Genomic DNA, 20,684 nt, shown 5'->3' on the forward strand with positions numbered 1-20,684 from the left:
GCTTTTAAAATAAATCTGAACTCAGATACAGTTTGGAAGGCAACGAATGGCGTTTTAAACGTCTGCGTGTGTAACTCCTTATTAGAAATATGTTACTAAACCACAAAAGACGAACAAACATAAACGACAAAGTGCGACTACGCTCTGACCATTGTGATCCATGTGGAGCATGTTTACGTCATGCGCAATTATGGTTACGGTTTCCATAGCAACATTTGTACACCGGCAGTCGGGAAGACGGTACAGGTGGGTGCGCGCATCCTATATCGCGCGGTTCTTCGCGATCTCTATCACCAATTCGTTGCCGAAACTCAGCCACATCTTTCCAACGCCACAGTTTACCTCCTTACGTCCATTGCTCAGTTTCACCAACTTAACGATCATGCACCGTCTTTCGTTCAACATTTCCAAGCACCTTCCTCTCATCTAAATTAATTTCGCCACTCACATCGGTGTATGAAACCAACCTACTTAACAATTGGAATTGGAGGTATTTCACATACCTAGGATATTCTTCACCTGGGGTGGTAATGTTGGCATGTGCTGGTTAAAACGTGGTGCAGACTCAATTGGCAGCTATCCAGTTCGATTGATTTTATCTTTTTCTTTTAGGGCGTGATGAAAACTAGGTTTTTACTTACATAGAAGTGTGAATGCAACATATTCCTTTCTCTTAAGTGAAAACCATATTGTATTGTTTATACTACTTGAAAGTTTTATGGAACTTAACTTTAACATGTGTAATGGTGTGCATTTTTATGTAGGCGTTATTTGTGATGAAAACACAACATAAAATAACTTTGGCGATTGTATGTCAAAGCAGAAAGTCAGTAATTCATCTGACAAATATTTAATCAGAATAAGGTGGAACACTGATGGATTGGGAAATGCTACACTTTGATTGCAATCCACCTAAATGGAATTCACCCATCGCTCCTCCGTTTAGTAGTATACACTTCACTCCAAGCAATCAAGCTGTTTGGTTTATCTTGTTAATTTCTGGACATAATCTACCCCTCTTCTGAGAACTACTGAGAGCAACACAAATCTTGGGGATTGCTTTTATTTTTCCAATGGATATGGCTGGATATCCATTTACAGTCCAAATAACAGTGTTTTCTGTACCATCAGCAGTATTAAAATGCTGTTTCGGACACCTTTCTCATTGCTGCTTTAGTAAGAGGTTAAAAGAGCCAGGTGCTGTGAAGTACTATGGTGAACAACCATCCATTGTCACATTTAAAATAATCTTCAATGTTGAACAAGCACACAATACACTGTGAAGGAGGAGAAACTTTGCCAAGTGCCACTTTTGGAGTTCTTTCAATAATTCCACCATGTAGAAATTTCCACATTTCATTTTGTCACATTCTACAGTGACCTATCTTCAACCCAACGTGAAAAAATAACCCTCCACCCAGCAAACTCAAAGTAACACAAAACATGCACAACTCAACCTTATGTACTAGTTAACCTCAACAATCATCTAACATCCACATGACAAACTCCTAATTCCTTTCTGCTTAACTTTCTCATGGTGGCATGGCAGCACCACCATTAGCCTTCCTGTTTTTGGTCGCTGACTTTCCTAGCTTAGTAACCCTGGAAAAAAATGGCTGTATACATTTTGGGAATTAGTGGCACATAAGGTGTTGTTTCAGAAGGAGAGGTTATGTCAATTGATTATTATTCCAATTGGCCAGAGTTAAAAATTGTTACTTTGATTAACACGAAAGTGGTAGTCGAATATTATTTTTTTATTTGTTATGGATTGGTTTATGTGAAAACAAGTCACTAAAAATGAGTTTCCAGTTGGATTTAAGAGAGATGAAAGAAATTTTGAAGTGCAGATAAATTAGATACTTTCACCCGTCTGTCTACTACCCACAAAGTAATGGACTTGTGGAACAATTAAATATGGTATTGTAAGATAGGTTACAGTTAACCTTACTTGAGGGGTTGGACTGGAACCAGACAGCAAGGAATCTAGCATGGGCCAGTCACCCAGTGCCTCATGGTTCTGTTTAGATAGTTGGAATGAATGAATTTTGTTTAAAATGATGAGGAAGGAAGAAGTTGGAATGCAAAAGAACATGGAGGTGAAGGAAACAAGTGAACCATGAAGTCTAAAGAAGGAAAACTTCAAGGTACAACACCGGGTGAGAATGTGAATATCCCTCCTGGTGAGATAGTGGCACATGTTCAAGAATTGAAAAGTGTGCATTGGAGGATGCAGAGCTGAGAAAGTGAAAGTGAACAATGACGAGTGGACAGCCTTTGAGTTTGTGTGCTAATGCAAATTACATTTTGCTGTATGTGCGTGTTGTTAACTCCCAGCCACATCTCCAGTGAAGTGTTGTGATGAATAACTAACCGTATTTGCAGGCAATAGAATATATTTCTGTAATATGGATTAAGTATAAGATACACTGTAGATAAGGGCAACTCTTGTCAGCTGTCTGTTCTGGAATTCTTGCCATAATTTATTTATCAATGATTTATTTGAAGCTATTAGTTTAACCATAGGGCAGCCCAGCTCTTTATAATTAACAATTGAAAACAGCGCAGTTATAGAAAAAAATGGGCAACATTAGCACACAGCTATGAGCTAAGAGCATAGAAAAAAATAGTGCAAGTACAGTGTTTTCCAGTAAACTGAGGACTATGTTGGTTCAAAAGAATATTGGGAGGAGTTAGACTAGAATCAGTGAACTAACGTCTGAAGAGATGTTTTTTTAGTCACTCACTCCTGCTACCAAGGTTAGGATTTAGTAATATGTAGTCTGTAGTATAGTTCCACAGTCAGTAAGATTTATGATTGGATGGCTTTGTTTCGGTGGGATTGGCGCTATACAGAATACAGGCAAATATTTTAGTTGATCACTGTATAAGGTGTTGGGTGCTTAGGCATGGGTTGTCATCCTAACCCATCAATAAACAAAATCAGAATTTCACGAAAACACCTATCACACCAACATAAAATATTACAGAAACTTATATAGTTATCTACAAAAACAACATAAATGCAACATGTAACAACAGATCCAATAATTTAATCTCAAAGTTTTTTCCTTCAGTCCAGCCAACACGTGTTTCGTCGTTTGGGCGGAAACCCACGACTTCCTCAGGGCTGGGAAAAAATACAATATAAAAATATATTGGAATTGCGAGATACATTCTCTCGTTTGTGAAACATTTACAGTACAGTCATGTTTTTAAATCGCAGATTGATAATATGTGGTTATACATTTCTTTTAGATAACGTCTTATGATATTCATCCATGCATATGGAGGGGTACAGGAGGTGGGATTGGACGTGCCACTCCCATAGAAAGATCAATTCGTCATTACAATGTCTGGTACTAAAATCGAATACCTCACAGTTCGTGATGGTGATTATCAAAATCTCGTGAAGGTGTGATAACACTAATAACACAAGTGCTCACCCCAGTTTTCTTAAGACCCGTGCGTGCAAGATGACGTGCCATGCCGTGCCGGATTTGTGCACTCTTAAATGCCAACCGTCCCAAACCAAGGAGTACTTTTCTGTTTATAAGAGCTGAGTTCATATCAACTCAGGCTTACCTGATAACGATTGATATGTGACCTTTGCGCCTACATAAGTCAAAATTAAAGATAAACACGGAATTAACTCCCAGGACATTCTAACCTTCCAAAAGTCTCTCATTATATATGTCGTGAAGGTGACCACATACCTTCCAGCTGGTTGTAATTCCGTCCCAGCCTAACGTGGCATGGGCAAAAAACCTCTCGGTATGGCTATGTTAGTTTTTTCTTGATATTGCTAAAAATTCAAAAAGATCAGTATTTGTCTAATTGGTCTACATACGCCTTCTACTTTCATGAGAAATATATATATGCATTAGCACGAGCTTACCTTAAAGACGGTAGCTTTGAGTTTTCAATATGCGCCGGTGATTCTGAATATCGATCCCGGAATAAATGTTATGAATTGTCTTCTTCCTCCAAGGTTACGGAGAGAAGATAAATGCCCACTGTTTAAGAAAGAGGATTGGTATTAGCTATGTAGCGTTATTGCGTACACTGATAGCTATAATCATGCACGTGGCCATTCTGTCTTCCGCGCTTACCTCCAAGTATTTAGGAGTTTGACTGCCGCTGACTCGTTTCGTTCTCGCCGAGCGTCCCGCTGTATTTTCAAGCCGGCGTCCATGCCCCGGAAGCCCAGCATATAAACACTGGCTTCAAAATCCGGGTCAGTGCAAAGGTCTTGGGACCCGTGGACGATTTGCGTCCGCCATATTGAAGTGGCGTGAGCCACATTGCCGGTGCAGTGTGTCTCTCTGAAGCGTTATGCTGGGTGCTCATAACTTTATCTTTGATTGCGTGTCCCGCATAGAACCTCTTTTGGGTCTATGCATTGTCTATTTGTGCTCCTAATTGTAATTACTAAACGAGTGTTGTGCATAGACCCAAATTGCGGTCTGTGCAAGAATAAATAATAAACGTGAAATTATCGTGACGACAAGAACTGTGAGGCTCTGTGCTCATTATTAAGATAATAAAACAACATACATCTTGTATCAATGCTATTATGTGAAATAGTCATGATGAAAAGAACAGTGAGGCTCATTGCTCATTAATAAGATTACAGAATTCTATATCTTGCTATTATAATCACACTAGTAACTAGTGTTACTCTTATCTTAAATTCATGCAAACAACGTTCTACATTAAATTCTTGGACCTCAGTACAATATCAATTGAAGATCCCCACCGTGTTATACACAGATCGAAAATATAGGTCCATCAATACAAACGATCTACTACAGGGTCATTGTTAGATATTATGGTACATATATACTCTCAACATTCATTGCTGTGAAGATGTCTAAAATTGGTTGTTGATACGTTCATTATCCTTCATACATTACACATCAACTAACATCTATTGTATATATCTACTCGTCCTCATATTCTACTAATCCCCCAAATAGTAATGTAATTCATGGTCCGAGTTCATCCCATACTCCACCGCCCGCATAGTTAAAATCCATGAGGCTTCTCTGCGTCTCAGTGCCAGTTCTCTGTTGCCCCCTCTAGGATCATTTCTCACTTGATCTATTGCACAAAAACTTATTGTTTTGTGTTTATCCTGTTTGGGACATTGGTTTACATGTGTGGCCGTGTTGTATCGCGTGTCTTGGTGCTTGATGGCTCTTATGTGCTCAAACATTCTATCCTTTAACATCCTTTTTGTACTGCCAATATAGAAGCTGCCACAAACACATCTGATCATATACACAACAAAACAGCTATTGCAGTTCAGGAGTTGTTTGATCCTGAACTCTTTTCCCATGTAGTTATAAAATGTCTTGGTCTTATTCATTGCCATTGGACATATTTTGCAAGTGCCACATTTGTGAAAACCAACGCTTTTTCGTGTTAACCAATCCGGCGGTGTCTTGGATTTCATTGGATATGTTGGACTTATCCATGATTTAATGCTTCTACCCTTTCTGTATGTTATGAGGGGATCTTTTGTAATATAATTGCTCAGTGCTTTGTCATTGTTCAATATCCACCAATGCTTGCGCATGCTGTTCCTCAGAACGATTGCCGCATCATCGTAATTGGTGATTAGTCTGATTTTAACATCATCCTTGTCAGTTTTCTGTTTATCACGGAGTGTCACCTCCCTAGGAGTTCTGTCAATTCTCTGTTCTGCCCCCGTGATCATCTCTCTCTTATATCCTCTAGATATAAACCTGTTTTTCATGTTGTGTTTGCATTTTAAGAAATCCTGCTCTTTACTACAATTTCTTCTTGCTCGGGTAAATTCCCCAAAAGGAATGGATTGCAGTTGGTGTCTCGGATGTGAACTCCCAGCGTGTAATATAGAGTTACAAGCTGTTGGTTTTCTGAAAAGTCTGCTCTGTATTTTATTGTCCTCTATAAACAAAATTAGGTCTAGGAATTCTATTCTGGTGGTACTGATGGAGTGAGTCAGATGTATCCCCATTTGGTTAGAATTAAGGTGATCACAAAATTCAAGAAGACTGTTCATGTCCCCTGCCCATATTAATAGGCAGTCGTCAATATATCTTCCCCAGTATATGATATATTGACTCCACTTTGCGCCATGTGCGCCCCATATCCACTCCTCCTCGAACCTACCCATAAACAGGTTCGCGTACGAAGGCGAGAACCTGGAGCCCATGGCTACTCCCTGTTTTTGACGGTACCAGGTGGTATCAAAGAGGAATACGTTGTTCTGTAGTATTAGATTCATCATCTCCATAAGCATTTCTGTGTGTGCCCATTGTGATGCTGGTCTTTTCTCCAAGAATTTTCTAGCTGCCCTGAGACCTAAGTCAGTTCTTATGTTTGTGTATAAGGAGGTAACATCAAGACTCGCCATAATCATACCTTCCTCCCATGAAACATCAGATAAGATACTCAGGATATTCTTAGTGTCCCTGATGTAGGCTGGTAGGTTACGTACTAATGGTTGCAGAAAATTGTCAACATATTGAGAAAGTCTTTCGGTGGGGCCCCCTATGCTGGAAATGATAGGCCTACCCGGTGGATATTGTGCATTTTTATGTATTTTCGGTAGGGTATAGATGCAGGGGAATCTAGGTTTGTCTATCTTCAAGTATGTCAGTTCCTCCCTGCTGATAAGGCCTTCATGCCACCATTTCTCCAGGTGTGAGTTGATATTATTCTTAAGTTGTTCCATAGGATTCCCAGGTAATTTCTCATAATATGTTGTATCTCTTAGTTGTGTTAAGATCTCAATATTATAGTTTGTCGTGTTCATTACCACTATGTTCCCCCCTTTGTCTGCCTCCCTGATGGTGATATTTGGTAATTTGGACAATTCTACAAGTGCTTTACGTTCGTCGATATTTAGGTTTTCAGGTAGTTTATTGAATTTTTTATTGTGTTTCAAGTGGGTGTATAGATCTTCAGTGACCAATTTATGAAACATGTCCACACTATTGCCACTAGGTAGTGTGGGTGTCCATCTGGATTTATTGTGTAAACCACTAGAGATGGTGTAATCTGGTTCTATATCATGGTCCAGTAACAGTTCATCAATAGACATATGGTCCCTGTCATCATCTACTATAGATAACAATATCTCACCATCTCTGATATCTTGTATTGTAGGAATTACATGAATCGTATACGGAGAGTGTGTTTCTATGCTTTTATTAACAGGTTGCATGCAATCAAAATGTTTCTTCAATTTTAATTTACGAGTGAATTTGAACAGGTCCACCATTGATTTATGGATATCCCCTTGTTCCTTAGGGCAAAAACTCATACCTCGTTCTAGTACAGAGATCATGTCGGGAGATAATGTTACGTCACTGAGATTCACCACTTGCACACCATTACATACATCAATATCCTCCCCTATTTCCTCCAAGACCTCAATCTCACTCCCTGTCTTCCTGCATTTGGATCCTCCTCTTTTTCCCCTCCTTGTCTTTTTGGTGTATTTGCCGCTTGTCTTGTTTGGTCCCTGTCTCCCAGTTTTTTCCGTTTCACCTCCCTTAAAAAAGCACTACATTGTGCTGCATCATCGGATGATATTCCCTCATTCTCACTTGGAAGGGTCTCTAGTGAGGTGGATACGGAGCTCGCTGGGGTTATGTTTAGAGCTTGTGCCGTAGCCCCCTTTGTACCTTTCTCCACTAGGTGATCATATTTTCTGGCGTAGGTGAATACCCTACCCTGTTTATAGTCTGTATCATCCCTTTTGATCTTACGTGCTTTGCGTTGTTTTATTTCTAACTGGTGTTTCTCTAGTATATTTTTTAGAATTTCATAGTTTTTTTCTGTAGCTTCGGGGAGGTTCAGTTCCTTGATTTCCAATTCTAAAGTCGTAATTTCTCCTTGTAATTTTTTAACTTTGCGAGATGCATTCTCAATTAATATATTCATGAGATTATTAGAGTTGGAAATCAGTTCCTTTTCCCAGGCTAACAGGAGATCTTCTTCCAGGTCGTCATAGGTCGGTAGTATCTGTGAGCGGAGCCCTCTAGGGATTCTCTTAAGGCGAACATACTGCTCTAGAGTGGCCCCATCCCACCATTTCGCATTCTCCGCTATTTTAAGTTTCTCTAGTCTGATGAATTTCGCTCTCAAACCCTCATGTTTCTTATTTGTGGTCCCGCTTGCCAGAGAGGTGGTTACTGTTTCGCCTCTCGCCAAACTATCAAAAAGTTCGGCAGCTTCTTTTCCTCTATCATACTTTCCTCAGTAATTGATTATTTCAAGCCTCTGTAGCTGCCCCACCGGTCTAATACAGTAAGATTTATGATTGGATGGCTTTGTTTCGGTGGGATTGGCGCTATACAGAATACAGGCAAATATTTTAGTTGATCACTGTATAAGGTGTTGGGTGCTTAGGCATGGGTTGTCATCCTAACCCATCAATAAACAAAATCAGAATTTCACGAAAACACCTATCACACCAACATAAAATATTACAGAAACTTATATAGTTATCTACAAAAACAACATAAATGCAACATGTAACAACAGATCCAATAATTTAATCTCAAAGTTTTTTCCTTCAGTCCAGCCAACACGTGTTTCGTCGTTTGGGCGGAAACCCACGACTTCCTCAGGGCTGGGAAAAAATACAATATAAAAATATATTGGAATTGCGAGATACATTCTCTCGTTTGTGAAACATTTACAGTACAGTCATGTTTTTAAATCGCAGATTGATAATATGTGGTTATACATCTCTTTTAGATAACGTCTTATGATATTCATCCATGCATATGGAGGGGTACAGGAGGTGGGATTGGACGTGCCACTCCCATAGAAAGATCAATTCGTCATTACAATGTCTGGTACTAAAATCGAATACCTCACAGTTCGTGATGGTGATTATCAAAATCTCGTGAAGGTGTGATAACACTAATAACACAAGACTGTACTGTAAATGTTTCACAAACGAGAGAATGTATCTCGCAATTCCAATATATTTTTATATTGTATTTTTTCCCAGCCCTGAGGAAGTCGTGGGTTTCCGCCCAAACGACGAAACACGTGTTGGCTGGACTGAAGGAAAAAACTTTGAGATTAAATTATTGGATCTGTTGTTACATGTTGCATTTATGTTGTTTTTGTAGATAACTATATAAGTTTCTGTAATATTTTATGTTGGTGTGATAGGTGTTTTCGTGAAATTCTGATTTTGTTTATTGATGGGTTAGGATGACAACCCATGCCTAAGCACCCAACACCTTATACAGTGATCAACTAAAATATTTGCCTGTATTCTGTATAGCGCCAATCCCACCGAAACAAAGCCATCCAATCATAAATCTTACTGTATTAGACCGGTGGGGCAGCTACAGAGGCTTGAAATAATCAATTACTGAGGAAAGTATGGATAGAGGAAAAGAAGCTGCCGAACTTTTTGATAGTTTGGCGAGAGGCGAAACAGTAACCACCTCTCTGGCAAGCGGGACCACAAATAAGAAACATGAGGGTTTGAGAGCGAAATTCATCAGACTAGAGAAACTTAAAATAGCGGAGAATGCGAAATGGTGGGATGGGGCCACTCTAGAGCAGTATGTTCGCCTTAAGAGAATCCCTAGAGGGCTCCGCTCACAGATACTACCGACCTATGACGACCTGGAAGAAGATCTCCTGTTAGCCTGGGAAAAGGAACTGATTTCCAACTCTAATAATCTCATGAATATATTAATTGAGAATGCATCTCGCAAAGTTAAAAAATTACAAGGAGAAATTACGACTTTAGAATTGGAAATCAAGGAACTGAACCTCCCCGAAGCTACAGAAAAAAACTATGAAATTCTAAAAAATATACTAGAGAAACACCAGTTAGAAATAAAACAACGCAAAGCACGTAAGATCAAAAGGGATGATACAGACTATAAACAGGGTAGGGTATTCACCTACGCCAGAAAATATGATCACCTAGTGGAGAAAGGTACAAAGGGGGCTACGGCACAAGCTCTAAACATAACCCCAGCGAGCTCCGTATCCACCTCACTAGAGACCCTTCCAAGTGAGAATGAGGGAATATCATCCGATGATGCAGCACAATGTAGTGCTTTTTTAAGGGAGGTGAAACGGAAAAAACTGGGAGACAGGGACCAAACAAGACAAGCGGCAAATACACCAAAAAGACAAGGAGGGGAAAAAGAGGAGGATCCAAATGCAGGAAGACAGGGAGTGAGATTGAGGTCTTGGAGGAAATAGGGGAGGATATTGATGTATGTAATGGTGTGCAAGTGGTGAATCTCAGTGACGTAACATTATCTCCCGACATGATCTCTGTACTAGAACGAGGTATGAGTTTTTGCCCTAAGGAACAAGGGGATATCCATAAATCAATGGTGGACCTGTTCAAATTCACTCGTAAATTAAAATTGAAGAAACATTTTGATTGCATGCAACCTGTTAATAAAAGCATAGAAACACACTCTCCGTATACGACTCATGTAATTCCTACAATACAAGATATCAGAGATGGTGAGATATTGTTATCTATAGTAGATGATGACAGGGACCATATGTCTATTGATGAACTGTTACTGGACCATGATATAGAACCAGATTACACCATCTCTAGTGGTTTACACAATAAATCCAGATGGACACCCACACTACCTAGTGGCAATAGTGTGGACATGTTTCATAAATTGGTCACTGAAGATCTATACACCCACTTGAAACACAATAAAAAATTCAATAAACTACCTGAAAACCTAAATATCGACGAACGTAAAGCACTTGTAGAATTGTCCAAATTACCAAATATCACCATCAGGGAGGCAGACAAAGGGGGGAACATAGTGGTAATGAACACGACAAACTATAATATTGAGATCTTAACACAACTAAGAGATACAACATATTATGAGAAATTACCTGGGAATCCTATGGAACAACTTAAGAATAATATCAACTCACACCTGGAGAAATGGTGGCATGAAGGCCTTATCAGCAGGGAGGAACTGACATACTTGAAGATAGACAAACCTAGATTCCCCTGCATCTATACCCTACCGAAAATACATAAAAATGCACAATATCCACCGGGTAGGCCTATCATTTCCAGCATAGGGGGCCCCACCGAAAGACTTTCTCAATATGTTGACAATTTTCTGCAACCATTAGTACGTAACCTACCAGCCTACATCAGGGACACTAAGAATATCCTGAGTATCTTATCTGATGTTTCATGGGAGGAAGGTATGATTATGGCGAGTCTTGATGTTACCTCCTTATACACAAACATAAGAACTGACTTAGGTCTCAGGGCAGCTAGAAAATTCTTGGAGAAAAGACCAGCATCACAATGGGCACACACAGAAATGCTTATGGAGATGATGAATCTAATACTACAGAACAACGTATTCCTCTTTGATACCACCTGGTACCGTCAAAAACAGGGAGTAGCCATGGGCTCCAGGTTCTCGCCTTCGTACGCGAACCTGTTTATGGGTAGGTTCGAGGAGGAGTGGATATGGGGCGCACATGGCGCAAAGTGGAGTCAATATATCATATACTGGGGAAGATATATTGACGACTGCCTATTAATATGGGCAGGGGACATGAACAGTCTTCTTGAATTTTGTGATCACCTTAATTCTAACCAAATGGGGATACATCTGACTCACTCCATCAGTACCACCAGAATAGAATTCCTAGACCTAATTTTGTTTATAGAGGACAATAAAATACAGAGCAGACTTTTCAGAAAACCAACAGCTTGTAACTCTATATTACACGCTGGGAGTTCACATCCGAGACACCAACTGCAATCCATTCCTTTTGGGGAATTTACCCGAGCAAGAAGAAATTGTAGTAAAGAGCAGGATTTCTTAAAATGCAAACACAACATGAAAAACAGGTTTATATCTAGAGGATATAAGAGAGAGATGATCACGGGGGCAGAACAGAGAATTGACAGAACTCCTAGGGAGGTGACACTCCGTGATAAACAGAAAACTGACAAGGATGATGTTAAAATCAGACTAATCACCAATTACGATGATGCGGCAATCGTTCTGAGGAACAGCATGCGCAAGCATTGGTGGATATTGAACAATGACAAAGCACTGAGCAATTATATTACAAAAGATCCCCTCATAACATACAGAAAGGGTAGAAGCATTAAATCATGGATAAGTCCAACATATCCAATGAAATCCAAGACACCGCCGGATTGGTTAACACGAAAAAGCGTTGGTTTTCACAAATGTGGCACTTGCAAAATATGTCCAATGGCAATGAATAAGACCAAGACATTTTATAACTACATGGGAAAAGAGTTCAGGATCAAACAACTCCTGAACTGCAATAGCTGTTTTGTTGTGTATATGATCAGATGTGTTTGTGGCAGCTTCTATATTGGCAGTACAAAAAGGATGTTAAAGGATAGAATGTTTGAGCACATAAGAGCCATCAAGCACCAAGACACGCGATACAACACGGCCACACATGTAAACCAATGTCCCAAACAGGATAAACACAAAACAATAAGTTTTTGTGCAATAGATCAAGTGAGAAATGATCCTAGAGGGGGCAACAGAGAACTGGCACTGAGACGCAGAGAAGCCTCATGGATTTTAACTATGCGGGCGGTGGAGTATGGGATGAACTCGGACCATGAATTACATTACTATTTGGGGGATTAGTAGAATATGAGGACGAGTAGATATATACAATAGATGTTAGTTGATGTGTAATGTATGAAGGATAATGAACGTATCAACAACCAATTTTAGACATCTTCACAGCAATGAATGTTGAGAGTATATATGTACCATAATATCTAACAATGACCCTGTAGTAGATCGTTTGTATTGATGGACCTATATTTTCGATCTGTGTATAACACGGTGGGGATCTTCAATTGATATTGTACTGAGGTCCAAGAATTTAATGTAGAACGTTGTTTGCATGAATTTAAGATAAGAGTAACACTAGTTACTAGTGTGATTATAATAGCAAGATATAGAATTCTGTAATCTTATTAATGAGCAATGAGCCTCACTGTTCTTTTCATCATGACTATTTCACATAATAGCATTGATACAAGATGTATGTTGTTTTATTATCTTAATAATGAGCACAGAGCCTCACAGTTCTTGTCGTCACGATAATTTCACGTTTATTATTTATTCTTGCACAGACCGCAATTTGGGTCTATGCACAACACTCGTTTAGTAATTACAATTAGGAGCACAAATAGACAATGCATAGACCCAAAAGAGGTTCTATGCGGGACACGCAATCAAAGATAAAGTTATGAGCACCCAGCATAACGCTTCAGAGAGACACACTGCACCGGCAATGTGGCTCACGCCACTTCAATATGGCGGACGCAAATCGTCCACGGGTCCCAAGACCTTTGCACTGACCCGGATTTTGAAGCCAGTGTTTATATGCTGGGCTTCCGGGGCATGGACGCCGGCTTGAAAATACAGCGGGACGCTCGGCGAGAACGAAACGAGTCAGCGGCAGTCAAACTCCTAAATACTTGGAGGTAAGCGCGGAAGACAGAATGCCCACGTGCATGATTATAGCTATCAGTGTACGCAATAACGCTACATAGCTAATACCAATCCTCTTTCTTAAACAGTGGGCATTTATCTTCTCTCCGTAACCTTGGAGGAAGAAGACAATTCATAACATTTATTCCGGGATCGATATTCAGAATCACCGGCGCATATTGAAAACTCAAAGCTACCGTCTTTAAGGTAAGCTCGTGCTAATGCATATATATATTTCTCATGAAAGTAGAAGGCGTATGTAGACCAATTAGACAAATACTGATCTTTTTGAATTTTTAGCAATATCAAGAAAAAACGAACATAGCCATACCGAGAGGTTTTTTGCCCATGCCACGTTAGGCTGGGACGGAATTACAACCAGCTGGAAGGTATGTGGTCACCTTCACGACATATATAATGAGAGACTTTTGGAAGGTTAGAATGTCCTGGGAGTTAATTCCGTGTTTATCTTTAATTTTGACTTATGTAGGCGCAAAGGTCACATATCAATCGTTATCAGGTAAGCCTGAGTTGATATGAACTCAGCTCTTATAAACAGAAAAGTACTCCTTGGTTTGGGACGGTTGGCATTTAAGAGTGCACAAATCCGGCACGGCATGGCACGTCATCTTGCACGCACGGGTCTTAAGAAAACTGGGGTGAGCACTTGTGTTATTAGTGTTATCACACCTTCACGAGATTTTGATAATCACCATCACGAACTGTGAGGTATTCGATTTTAGTACCAGACATTGTAATGACGAATTGATCTTTCTATGGGAGTGGCACGTCCAATCCCACCTCCTGTACCCCTCCATATGCATGGATGAATATCATAAGACGTTATCTAAAAGAAATGTATAACCACATATTATCAATCTGCGATTTAAAAACATGACTGTACTGTAAATGTTTCACAAACGAGAGAATGTATCTCGCAATTCCAATATATTTTTATATTGTATTTTTTCCCAGCCCTGAGGAAGTCGTGGGTTTCCGCCCAAACGACGAAACACGTGTTGGCTGGACTGAAGGAAAAAACTTTGAGATTAAATTATTGGATCTGTTGTTACATGTTGCATTTATGTTGTTTTTGTAGATAACTATATAAGTTTCTGTAATATTTTATGTTGGTGTGATAGGTGTTTTCGTGAAATTCTAGTTCCACAGTCAATGAGGAAGGCATTGGAAACCTGTTTTATGGTTTTGGATTTCTTGACTTTGGGAATTAGATGATCTTTGCTTTTCGTATTTCATTGACCACCTGTCGGCTTGACTTTCTATTTCAGGTAAGGATGTAAAATAGTGTGCTTTGCTTTATGTGTGAAGCATGCAGTCTTGACATCCACTTCTCCTTTAAGAGGTAGAAAGTGAGGCACTTTAAGATGGGGAAGGTGTGATCAGATTACTTTTCTCTGGCAACTAGCTGAGCTTCTCCATGTAGTATGGCTTGAAGGACTTTGTGGTAGAGTTTGGAAGGCCTTCAAATTTCGCGAGCTAGATCGTTGAGATCTAGGGCCTGCAATACAGATCGAAGTTTGTATGAGAAGTGTTAACTTTTAGTTTATTGAGCAAATGGGGTTGATAGAATGTTCACTTAGTTAGCTTGCTGACATATTCATTTAGGGAGAGGTTGTTTTCTAAGATGTGACTTTTCAAGTTTATTTATTTATTTATTTATAACGTTTTATATAGCGCGAACTTGATCCCGAAGGATATCAGAGCAGTGGATCCAAGGGTCGGTAGATGCCTAAAGGCAGAATTTTCCAAACTTAATGATGTCATACCCCCAAATGACCGTTGATCAGCTCACTGTAACTACAACATACTGTCACTTTAGAGAAATATGATGTGGGTGGAGGCTGACAAAGTTGAAGTTTGGAGACTGTAATATAGTACATGACCCAGCATCCCTAATGCTGTCTAGGAAACAAACAAAAATACTATTTTTGTTTTTAAAACTAAACTTCGCAAAAATAATTCAAGACTATTAAATGGCATCTAATAGCTAAGCTTTAAATAGGCCACCAGATTGCCCCAGCAGTTGTACGCCAGAACTTTGTGATACTACTGCTCAGTTGTCACTGCAATATGCCAATTTTACTTTTCTAGGAGATGTCAACCTACACATTGATGATCCAAGCTGCCCCCAGGCTCTCTAGCTAACATCAACATTAGATAGCCTTAACCTCTCTCAGCTTGTAACCTTACTAACCCATGGAGCGGGCCATATGCTGGACTTAATTTTTACAAATATTCAAAACCTTAGAGTGGAGGATCCTTTGCGTCAGGTATGGACTGACCACTTCCTGGAACCATTTACGTTTAGTTTGAGGCTAAGCCCTTAATAAATAAGAAACATTTGGAAACTAGGAGGAACTGGAGAAAAGTCACCATAGAAACCCCACAGCTGCTGCTTCAAAAATCTGTGCCACAGCTTTCAGGAAATTCTGATAGGGACTCGTTCTGCTTTGACATGTGGGTTACGAATGCCTTAGACACAGTTGCCCCACTAATGTCAGCTACATGGAATAGATCTAAACCTTCAGCCCCTTGGTTCTCGACCAAACTCAAATTGGAGATGAACATCTATAAGAAGTTAGAGCACTGTTGGAGAAAATCTTATAATTTTGCAGCAAAAAGTACCTATAAAGAGGCTGTGAAAAAATTCTGCACACTAATGCTGTGTAAGATGGGGGAATACTTTGCAAGTCATATTAAGAGCTCAGATAACTCCGCTAAATACATTTTTAATATTGTAAACTCCTTTACCAGCCCGGCAGCGATCGATAGTACCTTCCACTCCTCTCCGTGTCTTTGTACAAGCCTTTCAGATTTCTTTGAGAAAAAAAATCCCAAAACTTTATTCCTCATTTCTACTGGATGTGGGACCAGCTGCTAACCAGCAATGATGGTCCACCGATTCCCTTACTTCCGTCTCAGAATTCCTCTCTATGTCACCTGAGGCCTCATTGATGGAACTCCTGAAGTGCAAGTCTGGCTCTCCGGAGGACCATTGCCTGTCTCAGTTCTTTAGAATGCTGGCCCCCTGGTTAAATCCAGTGTTAAACCATATTTGGAACTCTTCCCTGAAAACTGGCCTTTTTCCAGCTGTATGGAAACAAGCGTCCCTGCTGTCATTACTGAAAAACCCTAATGTTGACCCCAGAGTGCTCCGCAATTTCAGACCAATCTCCCTGCTGCCAGCTCACGCTGAATCTTAGAGAAGGTGGTCCAGAAACAGCTGATTTAGCAAACGTTCAGTGGCCTCCAACATTATTCTCAATCAGGCTTCCGAGCTGCATAAAGCACGGAGACTGCTGTGCTAGAAGTCTCTGAATCAGTGAGAGAGACTGTGTACGGTAGCGCATCTGCCATGGTAGTACTTTTAGACCTATCAACAGCATTCGATGTGGCCGCTCACCTGATCCTGTTGTGGAGATTAAGCCATTTAGGCATACAGGGAATGGCACTGTCATGGATTCAGTCCTTCCTGGAAGACCGTTCCCAACAGGTCTTTCTTCGTCCTTTCTCATCTTCACCGTAACCATTGCTGTGCGGAGAGCCACAATGCTTGGCCTTGAGCCCGTTGCTTTTGAATCTTTACTTTGCCCCACTGGCCACTCTTATCGTATCCCGGGATGTGAAGCTATTTTCCTATGCGGATGACATGCAGCTAGTGTTCTCTTTTAAAGAACACTCTATGGCGGCCTTCCACAAATGTAGGGAATTCCTGAAAATTATTTTCATCTGGATGAATGGTAATTGCCTAAAACTGAATGCTGATAATACCGAGGCCCTATTCTTCAGTCAGGCACCACCTCCAACATTGAATCTCTGGTGGCTTATGGAGTTGAACCCTCCCCACCCCCAATCCCAACTGCCTCTGCAAGCAAACTAGGAATCAGACTGGATACGGATCTCTCATTAACGACACAAGTCTGACAGATCTCTTCCACATGCTTTTGGAAGCTAAGATCCAGCAGGAAACTCATACGCTCTCTGCCGGAGTAGAGCCATTAGGTCACGGTGCACTCACTGGTGACCTCTCAGCTGGATTATACTAATAAAATTTATCTGGGGCTACCTTACCATCTGAGTCACAAACTACAGATAATTCAGAATGCGGCTGCAAGGTTAATTTGGGTACCCTTCCGGCACCATATCTCTCCTCATCTGAGACAGTTGCACTGGCTCCCGGTGATCAGGAGGATAGAGTTTATGTCTCTGACTCTGTCCTTTAGAGCAACCAGGGGCTTTGGCCCATGCTATCTCAAGCAGAGACTAAGGGCCTGATTACGATTGCGGTGAATCCGCATCCTCTGGGCCGGCGGAAGTCACCGCCGTCCCGGAGGATGCGGATTCACCGCTGCGGTGAGAGAAATGACCCCCCGCCAGATTAGGATGGCGGGGGGGGTCATCTGCGGACGGCAAGACCGTCCGCCGCTTTCCCGCCGCGAGACCACGGCGGAAAAGCTCTAATATGGTGGCGGTTCGGTTGTATGTCTAAACAACTACTGCCTAAACCACGGCTTCCTTAACCACGAAAGCCTAACCACGATATTTTCTCAACTACTACCTTTTTTTAACACGACTTCCTAAACCACGAAATTTAACATCTCGTGTTTTGCCAGTAGATGGCACTATTGTAATTACAATTCTTCTTGAGTGAACCACTCGTAAAAAATAAACGCATCGAAATCTACTTTTTTTTTTTTTACAACGCATACCATTCGATTTTTTTTCTTCTTTTTTTGGGGGGGGGAGACCCCCCCAAACCCCCCCTAATGTTCCCTTAATTCTGAGGAGTGGAGTGGAGAGACTCGTGGTTCAGGAAACTCGTGCTTAATGAAAGTGGTGGTTTAAGAAAGTCGTGGTTCCGGCTTCGTTGTTCAGGTAAGTCGTTAAAAAATTATAGTTGTTAAGGATGTTTCCCGAGATGCATGGGGAAACATGCTTTTCCACAGCGGGTTTTCCGCCGTGGAAAAGCATGTGGACTTTGGCGTTTGGGGGCCCGTTGCGGGCCCCCAGGGTGTCGGGGTGGGCGGTGCACATGTGGGGGACCTATGGTACCCCCCAGCATTTACATGCACAAAGCAGCAGGCACCGCTCGGTGCCTGCCGCTTTGTGCATGTAAATGTTAAACATGCATTTTTAACATTGCGGCGGGTGCTGCTTCAAGCAGCACCCGCCGCAATGTTAAACATACAGGATGTGACCGCCAGGGTGGCGGTCACATCCTAATTTGCACGGAGGGACCGCCGCTGCCCCTGCGGACGGTCCCTCCACCTCTGGGGTGGCGGACGGACGCTTAGTCTTTATCAGCAGGAACAGACCCTGAGATCCAATCACTTGCAACACTTCGGGTCCCACGGTATATCAAAACCTGACAAGGTGGCAGGTCATTATCGGTAAGAACTGCGAAACTCTGGAATGCCCTGCTCTGCGCCTGATTGAGTCAGAAGTGGAGTTTAGGAAAGCCATAAAAACCTGGCTCTTTACTCAGGTGTAGTCTCCCTGTTGGTCTTTCGCTAGTCTGCCTGGACACCTCCTCCGAGGTAGCTGTGCGCTCTATAAATGACTATTGATTGATTGAAATATGCAGAGAAACTGTAATCTCATCAATTATTATACCTGCATATGGAACATCCAGCTTTGCATTTTTCTGCAAAGTTCTTTTTTACCAAGCCCACTTCACCACAATTTTGTCTGTCTTTTACTGACCCATAACGCAGTGAGTATTGGAGATCTTTACCTTGCTGGCATTAGTCCACATACAATCCTTGTTACTTCACTGACTAAGGCTACCATCAATAAAGATAGCATCTATCCGAGCATGGCAAAGCTCTAGAAACAAACACCACCTCAACACATACAGAGAGGCAAGCACATGCTGATTTAAATCATTTCACTTTTTGCAAGCCATTGTTAGCTCTTGTTCACTTCCCATCAACAATGCTACTCGGCAATAGACACTTGGGGTCTCGTGAAAAAGAAGGTGCCTAACGTCATTATGAAATTATCCACACATTGCTTATGTCTCCTCCTTACTATTACCCACCCCTGCACTCTCTCAACAGCTTTGCACTACTTGTACCCTGCATATGCAGGTTTTTATTACACAATGACCACTTCTCCAATTTGTAATTATTTTTCATAGCCAAGCCTGCCTAGACAAAATACAAATAAACAAAGTTCTGTATTGTTTTAGCACACTGTTTAATATTCAAACTATCCTGCAGTGCATGCTAAGATTTCAGCAGATCAGATTGCTAACTGTGTTATTTTGCCCAGAATTAGTTAATTCGTTCTTTTCTTCTCATTCACAGTTTTAGTTGAAGTTCCTTTTGTTGTGGACCCATGCAACAGAGGGGGTTCTTTCTGTGTTCCATCCTTGGCCCTACTGCACAGTTGTTTGAAGAGGACACGTGATGATGGCTCATCTACTGGGGAGCAGCACAGTCATGGATAGCCTGAGAAAGGACATAATGGACCTGCAGGGGGCCATCATCGACGTCTTCTCCAGAGTGGGTGCACTGCGCTACCCTTCCTGGAAGTTCCCTGATAAGGTCTCCTGTGACCTAGACTTGGTGATACTGCTGGAACGTTATGACCACGTGGAGGGAGACCCCGAGTTCACCCAGCACTCCCACGTTGTTTTACTAGAGCTGGTAATTGATCGGTAAGAAAGATCACCCAGACTTTTTTTTAAAAAGGAGATTGCTACTAAAATGCTGAAATGATTTGAATTTTGGTTAGAGCCAATAAAACTGCTGTGACCTGGTTTTGAGATTTTGCTCATGTTGAAGATCTAATCTGTATAGGAAATTTCCCAAAAATACATTACAAAAAGTCACAAGTAAAATGTCACACCATCAGTAGACACAGCATAGTTTGTACCTTCTCCACTTTGTAGCATGCATTTTTTCATTAGCTGCAGAAAGGTATTGTGCTACATAAATGCAACTGTCAGCTTGGATTTTGATGATTAAATAATTTCTGCTCTTCTGTTATTTTCTAACTTTAATTGAGGCTTAAACATCTAATAGTAAGAAATCAAATATGCAAAAGGAGCTCATATTGCCTCTTCTATTTTGGAAGGCAAATTGCGTGCACCCTTGGCACAGTGGCCTTGGGTTTGGA

At 41.0% G+C, this 20,684-nt stretch overlaps 2 protein-coding genes across 2 annotated transcripts in view; both read left to right on the forward strand.

The window, feature by feature from the left end:
* The first annotated feature begins 263 nt into the window (after window positions 1-263).
* Window positions 264-20,227, forward strand: CCDC157 (coiled-coil domain containing 157). Its single transcript, XM_078667246.1, has 2 exons — window positions 264-490; window positions 19,871-20,227. The coding sequence occupies exon 2, from the start codon at window positions 19,973-19,975 to the stop codon at window positions 20,225-20,227; it is 255 nt and encodes an 84-aa protein (XP_078523372.1). The 5' UTR covers window positions 264-490; window positions 19,871-19,972.
* LOC144792295 (coiled-coil domain-containing protein 157-like) overlaps window positions 20,092-20,684 on the forward strand; it is a 218,081-nt gene continuing 217,488 nt past the window's right edge. The window contains exon 1 of the mRNA XM_078667242.1: window positions 20,092-20,223. The gene's annotated coding sequence lies outside the window, so the exon portion shown is untranslated. The remainder of the gene's footprint in view (window positions 20,224-20,684) is intronic.

This window comes from Lissotriton helveticus, chromosome 11 (assembly GCF_964261635.1).
Source record: "Lissotriton helveticus chromosome 11, aLisHel1.1, whole genome shotgun sequence".
NCBI lineage: Eukaryota > Metazoa > Chordata > Amphibia > Caudata > Salamandridae > Lissotriton > Lissotriton helveticus.

What these genes read in the sequence shown, in the direction of transcription:
- CCDC157 (XM_078667246.1), top strand. Translation starts at nt 19,973, where the DNA reads ATGATGGCTCATCTACTGGGGAGCAGCACAGTCATGGATAGCCTGAGA.